The 15,012-nt window shown below is 40.0% G+C and overlaps 1 protein-coding gene across 2 annotated transcripts in view; it reads right to left on the reverse strand.

The window, feature by feature from the left end:
* THEMIS (thymocyte selection associated) overlaps nt 1-15,012 on the reverse strand; it is an 88,451-nt gene that overhangs the window by 49,607 nt on the left and 23,832 nt on the right. For both annotated transcript variants that reach the window (XM_026070160.1, XM_026070161.1), the window contains exons 3-4: nt 13,590-14,048; nt 9,744-10,789 (exon numbers count right to left, since the gene is read on the reverse strand). In XM_026070160.1, coding sequence (XP_025925945.1) covers nt 9,744-10,789; nt 13,590-14,048 — 1,505 coding nt within the window. The remainder of the gene's footprint in view (nt 1-9,743; nt 10,790-13,589; nt 14,049-15,012) is intronic.

Raw genomic sequence — 15,012 nt, forward strand, 5'->3', positions numbered from 1 at the left:
AATATGCGATAGGCAAGTGCAAAGACTGTTGCCTACTATAAGAATATACTATGAAGTGGTTAACAAAAGATCAAGCTTACAAATGTGTTAGTGAGCCTCGAAGTTAACACCTTGCAATATTAAATAGGACAAATTCACACCTCTCTTTTTTCTTGTTTCTTCCTCTTTCAGATATACCCACTTCAGAATTTAGCTGTCCTAGATGACAGTGAGTTTCTCTCTGCAGCTCTTCTGTAAAGTGATATTCAACTGAAAACTTTTAACCAATGTTAAAACATACTTGTGTCCTGGAATTTCATTGTTGCTATTATTTTTATGTTGTTATTGTTGTTCCTGTTATAGTAGCAGCCAATGCACAAAATGCTTTATAAATAAAGGCTAAAACCATGTCTTTCTCTATAAAAACCCAAGATGAGAAAAGGAAGCATTATGTCCCATTTTTTCATAGACAGACAAGACAGCTGCATGAACTAGTTGCCACAAAGTAAATGAGTGTGGATTTACAGCTCATTAACTACTCCATGGCAACTGTCTATGAGGTTATTGCTCCAGAGAAAATGTGAAGTAGCTCTGACCCTTCCTGAAATGTATCTTATACTTACCTGAGATTAAAGCATCCATATAAAGTAACTAATGAGCTGTAAATCCACGCCCTAGCTTTGTACATAGCAGTTTCTTCATGTCTTGAGGCAATGATAGTTATGTGATTTGTCTAGTGTCATGGAAGAGCATTTGGGAGAAGAGGGAACTTAACCCAGATCCACCAAGCTCCTGCAAACACCATTCCTTACATGGCCAGAATTTCCTGTAGAGCTGCTGTTCAATTGCTTGATACACCTCCCTTCAAATGACTGCAATTTCCAAGCAAACTCAGCCACTCCTTTCTCTGTTAGCATTAAAGGACATACATATACCACATCGTATTCAAAATAAACAGATTGGTAAAAGTAGCTTCCAGATACAGTTATTTCACATATAAAATACTATTTGCTTTTTCAGAAACTTTTAAATTTAAAGTTAAAAACAAAATGATACTTTGGGAATAGCTTTATCCTGTTTTATTCAGCAGGTTTCAACCTCACTCATCATATCAGGCACTATCATTTCTAGTCTTCCCCTTAGAGCTAATCCAGAATCCAATTTGCTGGAGGTTCTCAGCAGTTTTTAGCTCTGGTGTTGTCCAGCAGAGGCATGCCACAAACTAGGAAAGAGTCTTCTTTCTTTCCCTTTTTTCTCCAGTGACTGGGATATCAACTCATCCTCTGTTAAGACTCCATCACACTATTCCAGGTGGCCCACTGAAACAAGTCACTGCCTACAGCCATTGCAAGTCAGAAGGAGATACAGGCTCTGATTTTCCAGTGGTATGACCACCGTCTAATCACAATAGCTATAACTACAAAATATTCTGGGCCTCCTCAAACCTTTTGTTATTTTCTTAAAAAAAAGGAAAGAAAAGAAAAGAAAATCTGAACCACAACATATTACCATTTAAAATGTTTACCTGTAAAATTATTTCATATCCTGAAGTACAACAACAACAACATAATGTTATATCAACCTTGGAAAAGTTGAGTATAAATTGTAGATCTCTATCCACAAAGAAGGGAAATTAATTTTCCCAATACAAACATTAACACTATGTTTCAGTCTTTACAGAGTCCCTGACATAACAATGGATAAACCCCACTATATTCATTTTATTATCACCATACTTTTTATTTCATGTCTGTGTACTAACAATTTCTAAAAGCAGAGAGAGAAAGCCTCAGAACTCCATGCTTTACAAATTTTAATGTATTTGTTTAGTCTCTCCACAGCATTCTCTGTTTCCTGATAATCATTCAATTCCTCACTGTGAGGACTCTCTGGAAAATGTTAGTCTTGCCTGCAGGTCCTTTGGGATTTGACCCTGTTGTCACACTGACAGCGACTTTCTTATTTCATTTCATTGGGCAATATATCTCAAAGCATAATCCCAGCCTTCTGGGATGCTTTCACTTAGGCCCAGTTCTGACAGCACTGCAAAAACTTGAGTTTTGTAAAGGAAGGCACAACTTAAATGAGAAATGTCAGTGCTTTCTTTTATATTGATCTCACTTAGCACTTCAGTGATTCTGATGAGCACCCTTTTTTTTTTTTAATGAGCTGCTATCAGATTGGCAAACACCACTATTTGTCCCTGCATTTCACTTGGACACACAGCTCTCTTATTTGGTTAACCTTATCCTGCAGTAACGCAGCTGGAGTATTCCATTCTTACCAGGTGATCCCACAGCTGCACATTAAACCCCTCAGCACTGCCCCATTTGTACTACTGCATGGTAAGTGCCTATGATTATCCACTAGAAAACTGTGTTTTCAGAAATTGGAAAACCTGGACTCTGTCTCTCATGTTTCAAATCCTATCAGCTAGCCAGCTTCCCAGGCGCAGGACCCTTGGACTGTGCAGGCTGCAACAGAGGGTATATCAACACAAGCTGACTAAATATTGCCTGTAAATATTCCCGTGCTCAATTTTGGCCTGTGTCAGCTAGCATTTTCCCAAAAAATTCCTGGGCATGATCTGGGAGTTGGAATACCCCAAGGCCCATTCCCAGTATGCAGTCTGCAAGCAGCCACACATATCTGGAGACTTGAAGAGTTGCTAGCAGAGACATCAGCCATGTCATGTCAAGTTTTGCCCCAGAGCCCAGAAAAGTCCCCAAACATGTTTAAATAGTGATGTAGTCAAAGAGTCTGGCACCAGCCTGAAGTTTAAGCACCTGCCTTTGAGGGGAGCTCCTGGAGCCTGCCAGCCAGGTCACTGCTGCTGCTAGGAGGTGGGCATGGCAATACTATGAAAACTATTTGCCGCTGGAAATTCATTGCAGTGCAGATTTACTCTGGCCAGTTCAATACAGAAAAGCTTTTTGTGACTCCAGAAAAGACCAAACTACATGCTGTAATGGGCCTCACTTCAACAGCCAGCTATGGAGTCTTCTAAGGAGTTGATTTTCCAGCCTTGGTGCCATGATGAGAAAGGCAAGAATGATACAATGCAGCCTGGAGAACAGCCTTTGTGGGAAGTCAGGCTGCTTGGAACCCAAGCTAAACAATCCATTTCAGAGCCCTGCAATTTTGGGGGGGGAGTCTGCTGCAATCAAACTGGAATTTTTTACTTTTTTGTCCTGATTTTTGATTATCTGGATATGTGTTTTTGTTATGTTATGTATTTTCTGCAGGAGAAAAAAATACAAGTCAGCCAATTCTGCTCTGACATCAATGGCTTTTGGCTCAAATGCTATATGCAGGATTTTCCTTTCTCTTATCAGGGGTTCCATATTTTTTGTCATTCAGTTTTTTATTTCTTCCGGGCATCTTTTTAACTTTTTATATTTCTTCTCTCTTTGTTCTCCAAGTCATTCATTTTTAGCTCTAAATTAAGCAATTTGCTTTTAACCAGTTGGCATTTACATCAGTCAGCATATCCAAATGTTCATCTGTACCTTCCTTAATTTCGCGTACTATATCAGCAGTTCCTGTAGCAGCAATGACTTTCTGCAAGACTTATACCTCAGATTGCCCTGCTAGTTTTTCAGACAATTATCTACTGCCTGTCCTTCTAGCAGGCACATTGCTATCTTCCCAATTCTATCGTGTTTTTGAGAGTAACATCAATCCACAATAAGTGTCTACTAAAGACTTGATGGTTCTCTCTGGAAATTCTAAGCTTCTAATATCATTTAAAAAAAAAAAAAAAGATTTTAGTACCAAATCTCCATCCTGAAAACATATGGAAAACTCCAGTCATTTATTATCTGGGGCTTTAGGATTTCCTGCTCCTCTAATCCCTTCCAGCCGGCTCTGACAAATGCAATAGGTGACCTGGCCATTCTGGTCCCTGATCATCCAGATCCGAGCTCTACTCCAGCCAGCATTGCTTGGTTTCATTTGCATAGAAACCCAGTACATGAGGAGGGATGGCATATGTGCAGGCCTCAGCCCAGTACGCAGTCAGGTTTCATATAGGGTTCCTGGGAACTGGTCACAGGCCCCAGGGTACAGACGCAGATGTAACAATCTCTGCGACAGATCACTGATACCAAGTCATTCAACTGGGCCTCTCCAGCCTATAAGAGAGAATTAAGTGGCTTGATACCATGTACCACTCACTCCAGCATTGCTCCTAAAAACCTAGGCGAAGACTGCTGCCCTGATGAGGTTTGGAGCAAGGGCCCTGTTATGCTGCTGGGGAAGGAAATGAAAGCCCATGCATAATTTGGAAAGTTCCTGCAGCTTCCACCCTATAATGTCTGTGGCCTTGGCTTCAGCTCACTGAGAGAAAAGCAAGAGGAAGAGATGTTCTGGGAAGAAGCAAGAAAGAGGAAAGGACAAACCTGGCTGAAAGCAGTGGAGCAGACCAGAAGACCAGGCAACTGAGGTCACACAACTTTCAGCAGCTGAAGGATGCATGACAAGTGCAGAGCTGAGGCACCAGAGGGATGTGGGTCTGAGGGAATCAGGCACACATGGCACCACATGGGTATGGGTTTAGGAGGAAAAGGATCCTGCAGCACAGACTGGATGTGGTGTTTGGAGGAGCAGGAACCTGCAGCGCGAAGGAGCACAGGGGATTTGGAGCCTGACTCATCAGGCGAGTCCGGGCTGGGGAAGGGCTACAGATGTTAGGAGACATCCAGAACCTGGGGCACCGTGAATCATAAATCTGCATGGGCAGTGCTTCCAGCCTTCCTGTTGTATTTATTATGGACTTACAAAGCTATTGGAAAGTGATAGGGAGAAACAATACATGTGGTATGGGGAAGGGGGGGATGGGGGAGAAGGTGAGACTCCAGGAGGACAGAAACTTCCTCTTTGGTGGGTACAGAGTGAAAAGGGAGAGGAACAGGAAGCCTAGCTGCAGCCTCAGGACCCACAATGCTGCGTTTGTCAGGCAGAAATCTGGGTTCTTATGTTTGCACGTGCATAGTTGCATCTGCTAACAAAACATGCTTTCTTCCCTCATTTCTAGTACCAAAAGATTATTGATCCCTGAACCCTGTTCTCACCTGTTCCTTGTTGGTTTCCCTCTATGGATTTTCTAGTATGTATTTATTTACGAAGTTTAGTGTCTTGCTGCGCAGCAGAAATGTCTGTATTAAACCAGCTATAGAAAGGCCCCACATCCATGAAAAACGCTCTGGAAGCAGAAAAAAAATAGCTAGGAGGAAGGAAAGGAGGCGCTGCAGGAAAACTCATTTGCCGAAAAATGTGGCTTACATCTTATCAATTTAATTCCAGATAAGTCTTCATTTTGCTGTGAAGACAGATGTGATAAATACGTTAATGGCAGATTTCAGTGGTTCAGTTTGTAGAACTGCAAAACCAGATGGAAGTAATAATTTTTCTTTCATTTTAATTTTGAAATAAAAAGCAAGAAAGCAAGAAAGTTTCTGATATCATAACACTGTAATGACTTTCTGAAGGATAATGGACCTTAGCGCTGAATGACGATTAACTATCATGCCCTGATACTTACCATTTTATTAAATTCCACTTTTGCCTGCTGGAATTCTCTTAGCTTGCTGGCTAGAGCTGAGCAGATTACCATGTGACCGGCTTTTCCAGTTCCACATTCATAAAGGTATTTAAAGGCAAACCTAACTTGAACCTTGTGAGTACTCTACTGATACTAATGCTCCTCAGGCTAGATACATATCTAAGCAGATCACTGAAAATAGCCCTGGATGGAGCTAACCTCTCTTACTCTTTATCAGAGGGCAAATACTCCATCTTTTAATTCTCACAGGCAGTGCACTTAGTGCCCTTAGCGTATTGGCATTACCAGGACTAGGTTGTGACTTTCCGTGTGTTGATTACAATCCTCCCACTAGTCACATGCGTTTAGCAATATTTGCTGAGGGGGCCTTTTTTGTTGGTTTCAGTTTAGAAAAAAACATGAAAGGACATATATTAACAGCTTCCTAAATCTGTAGGATATTTACTGCTTGAAACTTGAACTGTGTTAGCTATAATTTATTACAATCTGTAGATCACCTAGTACTGTATCAGTTTCTCAGCTGAAAGCATAATTCTGATAAGTAAAAAGGAAGCTTAAAACTTATTTTGCTTTGAATCTTTCCAAGGGGAGGAAAGACGTATTAACTGTAGGTAGCTGATAAAAAGCATAAGGAAATTTCTGAAAACAAATTTCAAGCCTCCTCTGTCTGGGGTCGCACCTGAAACATTACTCTGGAGTTACCACATGAAAACTTTGTTTGTTACACTCATCGCAGTGGTCCTAACTTTGAAAAGAGCCTACAAATACACACCTGGCTTGTTCTTCTTAAAAGAATTTTAATTTCAAGAAGGTGATGTCCTGACTGGTTCCCCCTATGAAAACTTCTCTCCAAGAACTCCTTGGCAAGTGTGAGATGCCCCGTTCTGAAGTCAGTGGCATTAACTACTAGGGGTTTATTAGATCATTCCCATTTTCTAGCCAACTTCACAAATCAGGCATGGCTTAAACTATTTAATCCAACGTGGCAGTTAGAACCCTTTAAGGACTTTATTCCAGTGACTCTAGTGTGGGAAATGTGCATGCCTTGTGAATGACTGCTAGTACCCTAAGCTTTACCATTAAACAAAGCGAGCAGTCATTGTTTTGTCACCTGTGGCCTTGGGGGGAGCAGGGGCAAAGCATGTAGGGTTTGTGGGCAGAGGTGATGTTCTTTATTAGATAGAGTTTGATCTTTCTATCACATTAATTTGATGGTTTGATATATGCTATTTCATTTCCTTGATTTAGTTTGCATGTATGTTTTTGTGGGTTTTTTTCCCTCCTTATTCAATTAACAGCCAATACAAAACTGCAGACCTATGTGGTTTGGGTGTTTCTTATCCAGACTAAATGGTCAGATGAGAGGCAAAGGGAAAGTCCACACTGCACTGCAGAGGGCAGAGAGAAGAGATCCCCAGGCTCTGGAGTTGAAAGCTGTGTCAGCAGAAGCTGAGCCAACTTAATTAGCCCTGTAAAGAGGTTGGGCAGAGTTTCTTATTAATGCAGCTATATTGTGTTTGAGAATTTATCTGATGTCTCTGGACTTTGCTGTGTCAAACTGCGCACACATGCCCATCGCTGCAGTATTCGACCTTGCATGGATGCAGAAGCAGCTCTTACACTTATCTCAGGTTCACAGAAACTTCCTGTCCATACTGGTTGCTAATTTTATCCAGTTCAGTGACTAACATGGCCAAAAGTACACAGTGAAACATACACTACGTAGTCCCACTCCTGGCATTAGCTTTTCCCTTATCAAGGTCAGGAAACAGCAGGCAAAGACAGCTGGAGTCACTCTCCCCTCACTACCTTGCTGGAAGAGCTAAGAGGTGTTCAAAGCACAAGTACTTGCTAGCAGGGATCCACCTGGGCAGAGCATCCTCAGGTTTTGACATAAAACAGCCAGATTTTAGTCCTCTGTGGACTAATACAGCAAAAGTATTTAACTTCAGAGTACCAAACCAAGTGGAGTTTCCCAACCAGTGGTCAAAAAAGAGAAAAACACTGCCCCAAAGATGCAAACACTATGCATGTGCTGACTATTTTGCATGGATATTCACCTTGAAAACCAAAACCAAAGAGCACAGCCTCATCTTTATTCAAAAATTACCCATTCACCACCCTCTCACAAGCAACCAGAGCTCTCTAAATGCCAGCTAGGGTGCTGCCTGAAGAAGAAGCATGGTGATTCATGAAATCCTAAAGCTTATTCCAGGCTGCCACCTTGTCAGGCTTAAGTTTGGCTCATTAGGACTCTTGTCTGTTATTCATGCAAATACATCTAGGCATAGTCATAAAATATGCAAAGTGAGCCATTTATCAGTTTGGCACAATCTACAACTTTCTGAACCCTCAGATATCCCTGAGAAGAAAATGCAGCCTCCCTATTGCCGTCACTGACTGAAAGGCCAGAGCAGAGCCTATTAGCTAAGATCCATGTCCTCTCAGAGGATTTGCTGTGCTCAGGACAGAAGAGATAATGCATTCTGTGCAACTTTAAACCTATTATGTGAAAGCTCAGGGTGTTTAATCTTATGCATAAGGAATTTCTACTTGTTTCACCTTTCCAGGGAAGGAGATTTACAAATCTGCATAAGTCTAAGCATTCTGGCTGTAATTTATTATTTATTTATAACAAGCATGTGACTAAAAGATGTCCTCTGGAGCAGTCTGCTTAAATGTGTTTCTCTGTCTGGACAGCTGCAGTCTAAGGTCACTCTCACTCATAAATGTGCAAGGCAACTTGAACTCATCCCTCTCTTATGCTAATTGCTCTCTCCCTACTTCAAGAAAATATTCTCTCCTGCACAAGTCTAGCCTGCACAAGTCAGCATGTACTTGCTGGTGTCTACACACAGTCATCAGTTACAGCAAGCAATCTGAGTTCTTCTGACCAAAGGCACAGTTATAACAGAAACACAATTTTGAGGGAATTCCTCCTCAGTTCTGTGCCTTGAGCCACCACCAGGCTGAATGCTTCCTGTTAGCTCCAGGGCCCAGTTTCTTGTTTATTCACACTAACCTAACTGAATGGTTTATTTCAGCTGCTACAATGTTCACTGTACAAACAAGCAGAAAATAAGTTTTCATAGTACAAGCACAGATGCAAGAAAATGGCATAGCTTTTTGCTGTATTACCCTTAACTGAGGGACCCACCTCACCCATTCACTTCTCCTATGATCTGTCGTAACCATCTACTAGGACCTATGTGGAGTGCAGACCCGTGCATGGTCCTGGAATTGGCACTAAAGCAACAAACATATACAGCAGGTAAGAAGAGGTACTCACAAAGGCTTCCCTTCCAGTGTCGCTACAATGGGACCTTTATTTGACAGCAACACAAAAAATAACATTTCCCAGAACCTCCAAAATATAATTCCATGAATTACATTGCATTTAAAGTGCAGCACAACCACCCTGGAGTCTCATTCTGAGGTCTCAGCAACATAACTATCTCCTGAAAAAGTTTCTAATATTTCCCTTTTCTTCCCCTGCAGAGGAATTTGCCTTTGCACGTGAAAGCGAGAAACTGTCACGTAAGTTATGTACCTGCTGGATAGTCTCTCTTGTTGAAGTCCAGAGGCACCTTGGTTTGATAGTTCTTTCAATATAAGCAAGAAAATTAATGAACAAATGCATTGGCTTCGGTTAACTGCTACTAAGGAAACTGTCCTAGAAGGGATACTTTTTTCTGATCATCAGATGCTGTTCTAAAACAGCTGCCCTTTTTACTCAAAATCTATTTGCCACTTGGGTATCTGTGAAAACATGCAGTCAAAAACATCTATACAACCCGACTTTCTGTGAATGTAATTCTGCTTTTTCAAGGTAAGCAAAAATCTCTTTACATATATCACGAAAACAGATGGTTCCCCTTAATAAACATTTAACACAGCCACTTCAAGCATCTCCCTTCACTTTTGCATAGGTGCAATAAAGGTTTATCCATCCAAAATTGCCAGGCCAAGCTTTCTGCTGTGAGTCGGCATGGTTCCATTGTTTTTCATGGCTCAATTAATGCACACTGGAGATTTTAGCCATTGTTGTCTATAACGGCTAATTTACCTGTTACGGGGGACTGAGAGCCATCTCTGTAAGGTGCCATAAGGATACACAAGTGAAATAGAGACTACAAACTGACAGAAAGTGACCTGTGATTGTAACAGATTCAAAGACAAAGGAAAAGATGTGATACCTTACCTTTGGGGCCTGTAGTTTATCAGATACCGCTTGCGTAGGTACTGCAAAAAGGGGGGTTGGTGCGAGTGTTGTTGGCTTTTTGGGAGGCCTGGGTGGTGGATATAGGGTTTGGTTTTCATATCTTCGCACCATATAGTATTGTTCTTCGCTGATCTCTTCCACTGTTGTCTTAGTCGCAGGGAGTACAACTGTTTGGACATCTTTGCTGAGCAAATGGACTGACATGTTTAAGCGATATACAGGAATCTCCCAGCTGTCCACTGGACTGCTGACGCTACTAATCAGCAAATAAGAGTCTGTGATTTCTTCTTCAAGCTGCAGACCAGGTACAGCAGCCAAGACATCATCCCCAATGGAAAGATCCCTCACAGAGACTTTGACRTTAAAAGGCAAACGGAATTCTTTGCAAATCTCCGAAAGCTGGTACTGTTTCTTGTCATGAATCACTTCCACAAAGCCACCTTCCATATACATAGGGAGGAGCACTTTCTTATAGGTATCACTTAGTATTTGTTCACAAGCTAAAACATCTACAACTTTTTTTCTTCCCTCACACAGAACTTCACTAGTCTGGCATTGCTGAACTAGAAACTGATCTCCAACTGAAACAGAAAAAAGCTCTTTATGGGGAGAATCAAAGGCTTTTGTTGCTACGACATGAAGCTGCTCCTTTTCACTTCTTGCTATCTCTAAGTCATAGGCAGTTGGAAACTCCCGAGGTCTTCTCTTGAACTTTCCTTTGTAGCTCATAGGGATTAAAAAATGTCTTTTGGGGGAGTCACTTCTGATCTCAGAGGAGAGGACTCTTTTTGCCTGGTACTTTTTGTAGATGACAATCTCTTTCCCTGTACACAATAGGTTATAAGGCTTCTGGCTTCCTTGTGGCCCTTCCATTATCTCAGCAACCATAGGAAATTCCTTGCTTGTTCTCTCAAATACATCTTCCAAAGACAGTGGCTGAAGAAAAGAGCTAATATCATAACAGTCTGTTATATCCTTGACTTCAACATCCAGATCTGAGAGGATATGAACTATATCCTTTCGAACTGCAAAGAAAAAGAAATACATTTATTTTTGTTTTCAGTCTGACACTGAAATAAAATATACATGCCCTTTAGGCCAAATTTGTAAAGGACATTCTCTGAGGTGTTGTGCAGCTCTTTGTGTGCCTGCATTGTTGACACTGCCAAACAAAGCGTGCCTATTTTAATTTGAGATATACAGTTATCTGGTTTGCAGTACACCTCATGGAGGAAGAGAGAAACAAGATGATATGAGAAAAAGGTGTACAAATGAACAAAAGGTTAAGAAAAAGGAAGAGGAAAATCTAGTCCACTGTCTTTCTCACATCACCTCCAAGTTTAATCAGCTATTCCTCTTATCAAACTCTTTTTATTGAATACAAGATGTGTTTCTATTTTTGTATTTCATAGTGACTTATGGTTTCTCCTAAGAAATGGGAAGCACAGGATATTACTATGGCCAGTCTGGTAGGAAAAAAAGTATATTGATATTTATGAGAATAAGAAAAACATCTATAATTATGACAAAATAGTATGATTTTCTCAGAAAGGGAAAACCTTTGTATAACAAAGCATAAATTTATCACGAATGAATGAAGACATTTTCCCTACAGTGGTCCTCTGTCGAACTCTTGCATCTTTTTTCGAGGCATCTGGTTTTATTCATTGTCAGAACCAAGCCACTGCATTTAATGGTCTGACAGGAGACAACAACTCCTTTATCACAGCTGAACTTGCAAAATTCTTGATGCAAAACTTCCAAGCACAAAACTGACTATATAATTAAAGCTTGTTTAAGAATTTGGCTCCAGATCAGTGACACCACAGATCACTGACCAGGACAATAAAATTTAACAAGTAAATATTATTTAATGATCCTCTTCATTAAGACTTATTTTGCTTAGATCTGCACACAGTGTATAGTATATCCTGGATTCACACTTCCTTGTAGTAGGATATACCAATATTTTGTTCTTTTAAACTTAAAATTTATCCTCTTATTCTTTAAAATGCTTAAATCACTATAAGACATTTTGTATGATAGAATGTTATGTCAGTGATTCAGGATCTGTTTATTCCCTCTCTGCTTTTGTCACATTAACATCTTCAGGTGACAAATAGCCTAAGCATCACAAGGGAGTGTCCCTGCAGGAGGAATGATTACTGAAAATGAAATTTTTCTGTGAGCTGTTGAGGGAATTCCAGATACATAATTTTGCTCATTATTAAGAATGGGAAGTATAAAGGATTCCTGCCCACAGCCTGTGAAAATGTAATCAATCAGCTCTCCCTCTTATCAGACACAAGTGCATACCTAACATGTCCGAATCTTCTGAAAAAAATTTAGAAACATTAAATTAATTTTTATTAATTCTGCACCTATAGCTAAGGGGGCATATGAATACACCTAAGTAGATCCAGTTGCAGAACTGGGAAAACTAAGTATTTTAATCCATGAAGTTGTACATTCCAAACTTGCACATTAAACCTGATAGCAAACACAGTGTAATATCTCATGAAAAGCATTTAGCAACTAGAGTATATTGTTCTAACAGTCACTGCTTACCTTATTTCTTTTTCGTGTACTTTATCCATTTACATATGTCATTCCCCAGAAAAAATCTCCAGTGTGAAAAGAGTTCCTGCTTAATATCCTGATGAATGACATTTAGTAATATGATTTCATTTTTATGGAGCTGACTAGCATACTTCTAATAAAGGCAATAGGCAGCAAAACCTTCCCAAAAGCTAAGTTCCTATCATGCAAACCTTAACAGCGTGGGTGCACCAAAAAGTAGAAGGGTAACAATTTTCCATCTACTGCCTGGGCTGCCCTCAACCTCTGAAGCAAGGTCAAACTCTTTAGCTTAAGCTATTTTTTTTCACTCAGTGGAGAAAGGATAGGCTGTGCATGCACACATGGCTCATTACTGCTGCTCAGCTCTTCAAGACACCATAACTCAGGAACATTTTGCTGTGTGTTCATACCCTTGCACACCTTCTAATTTTATTCCCATGACTAATTTCAGTAACAAGTTTAAAGTAAGGCAAGGGTATAAACATTGGTAAGAACCCAGCAGTTTTGGCTTTTTTGGTAGAAAAAGCAGAACAGTATTGACTAGTCAAGGCCAAAACAGTATTTCTTCTTTGTTTTTTGTTTTTAATAAAAATGCATACACAAATTACAGCTCTTAAGGATATTGCTTTTCTAATTCTTTCCCATTTCCTCAAACTCAGAGGTTTCAGAAATTGTCCACGAGTCTTTCTGTTTACATTTTATTGACAGTTCTTTCTGCAATGGAGTGAAATAATATTGTTCTGCTTTCTGCAGCACTCTGAATCTGAAAAATGAAATGCAGTTGATTGATAAACAGTAGTTGAGTGTATTACAACATATATTTCTGTATCTATTCTCCAATTGCTAGCCAGAGTCATAAATGACCAAATGGCTTCTCCATGGCCAAAGTCTGAAATTCAAAGTAAGAGAATCTGAGAACTGAACTGAATTCCTAAGCTTGCTTTTTCACTTGACAATGTATTTTCCTTTCAAAGATGATTTAATTGTAGTGGTACTAGTATCAATAAAATGGCAACAGAAGTAAATGCAAGGAAACTATCTGAATTAAGGGATGGTAGAGGAAACAAAAATGGTAATATTATTTTTATGTTTTGCAATCTTGAAACTAGCAGCAGTGGTAAATATGATTCAGGAATTCTTGGCCAAAATGACTCCTGTCTGTAATTGAATTCTGAGCAACTTGTGTGTGTTTAAGAGCATTCTGCCATATAACGAGGAACAGATCATGGACTGGTTCTTACTTACATTTCATTACTGCCTGTACTTCATAGACAGGCATGAGAATCAAGCAGCCATCAAAATTCTCAGGAAGTGGATTAGAGGAGTCCCACATGTGTAAAGTATTGGAAAGTTTCACAATCCGGTTTCTGCTCTTAGGGATTTTCCATTCTGCAATCTCTTTCAGGGTGTATATCTGGTCATCTTCACACTCGTAGAATTTTCCTTCTTGCGAAAGGGGCAAAGTAAAGGAATGAGACTGGTTGTTTCTGACCACACCACAGTTCACAGTCGTTGTTCCATTGACCTCTTCCACAGAGTTGAAGGTGATCTGCTCACCATGTTTGATGGTGAAGTTTGCCAATTTTATATCTTCAGGGCAGTAGAAACATGGATGGCCAAATCGTGTTGGCCCAATAGAGACTTTTCTTGTAATTTCTTCAATGCTAAGATATGGAGTTTTGTCAGCCACAACCTTATAAAGACCTAGGAACAGAAAAGTTTAGTTATAAAAAGAAAAATGTACAAAACCATGCCAAATTTTAGATTGTAAATTGTGATCAAAGCATATCAAATAATTTGTGGCTGATAATTCTGTTGCTAGAAATGTGACTCCATAAAGATAAAATCAACTGCATGATACAAAGTATAGATGGCTGGAATTAGCCCTTTCTACTCTGCAGCTAAAAAATTTCTGGCATGTTTACATACATGATAAAAAGAAATAAAGTTAGTTTCTTTGCTACAGCAAAAAAGACAAATTGTCTCATATTCCTATCTGTCTTCTCAGGAAAACAGCCTTTAAGAAATAAATGTGGACCTGGTATGAGGAAGAGCAATGCTAATATGATCAGTGAAATGCAAGATAAAGTTGCTCCCTAAAAATCCATCCTACCTGTACTTAACACATGCAGACCAGGGATTCCTAGACCAAATATGCTTAAAGAAACAGCACACACATGAAAAATAGCACCTATAGACAAGAATGAGCAAGGGAATTTGATTTTAGCACAAGTGATAGCCCAGGCCACCAGATGGAGTAATTTGCAGCATGGGCACGGGATCAGGGTGACTCTCATGAGACAATTAAAGCACTGAAGTACCGCAATGCAGAAGCTGCATCTGAGGTTCCCTAACCACTAGGGACATTATTATTTCATGTTAATCATGCCCCTTGGAGCTGTCTCATTAGGTGTCCACACAGCAAGAAAAATGTGTACATTTCTGTATTTGTGTGTTTGTTACCATAGAGGAAGATGAAGTAGACAGTTTAGAGGACTAAACAGTGGGGCTTAGCTGAGCTGTGTGATTAAGCTGTCTCCTTCCCAGGATGCAGCAGTGTGAATGCTGCCTTGTGGAATTATGTTGCAACTTTCTGGGACAATCATAGACTAAGGCTCACTTCCTAGTGAACATAACTGAATGCACAGGTTATTCCTAGGCCAACTTT

Source organism: Apteryx rowi, unplaced genomic scaffold, assembly GCF_003343035.1.
Source record: "Apteryx rowi isolate R43461 unplaced genomic scaffold, aptRow1 scaffold_305, whole genome shotgun sequence".
Lineage (NCBI taxonomy): Eukaryota > Metazoa > Chordata > Aves > Apterygiformes > Apterygidae > Apteryx > Apteryx rowi.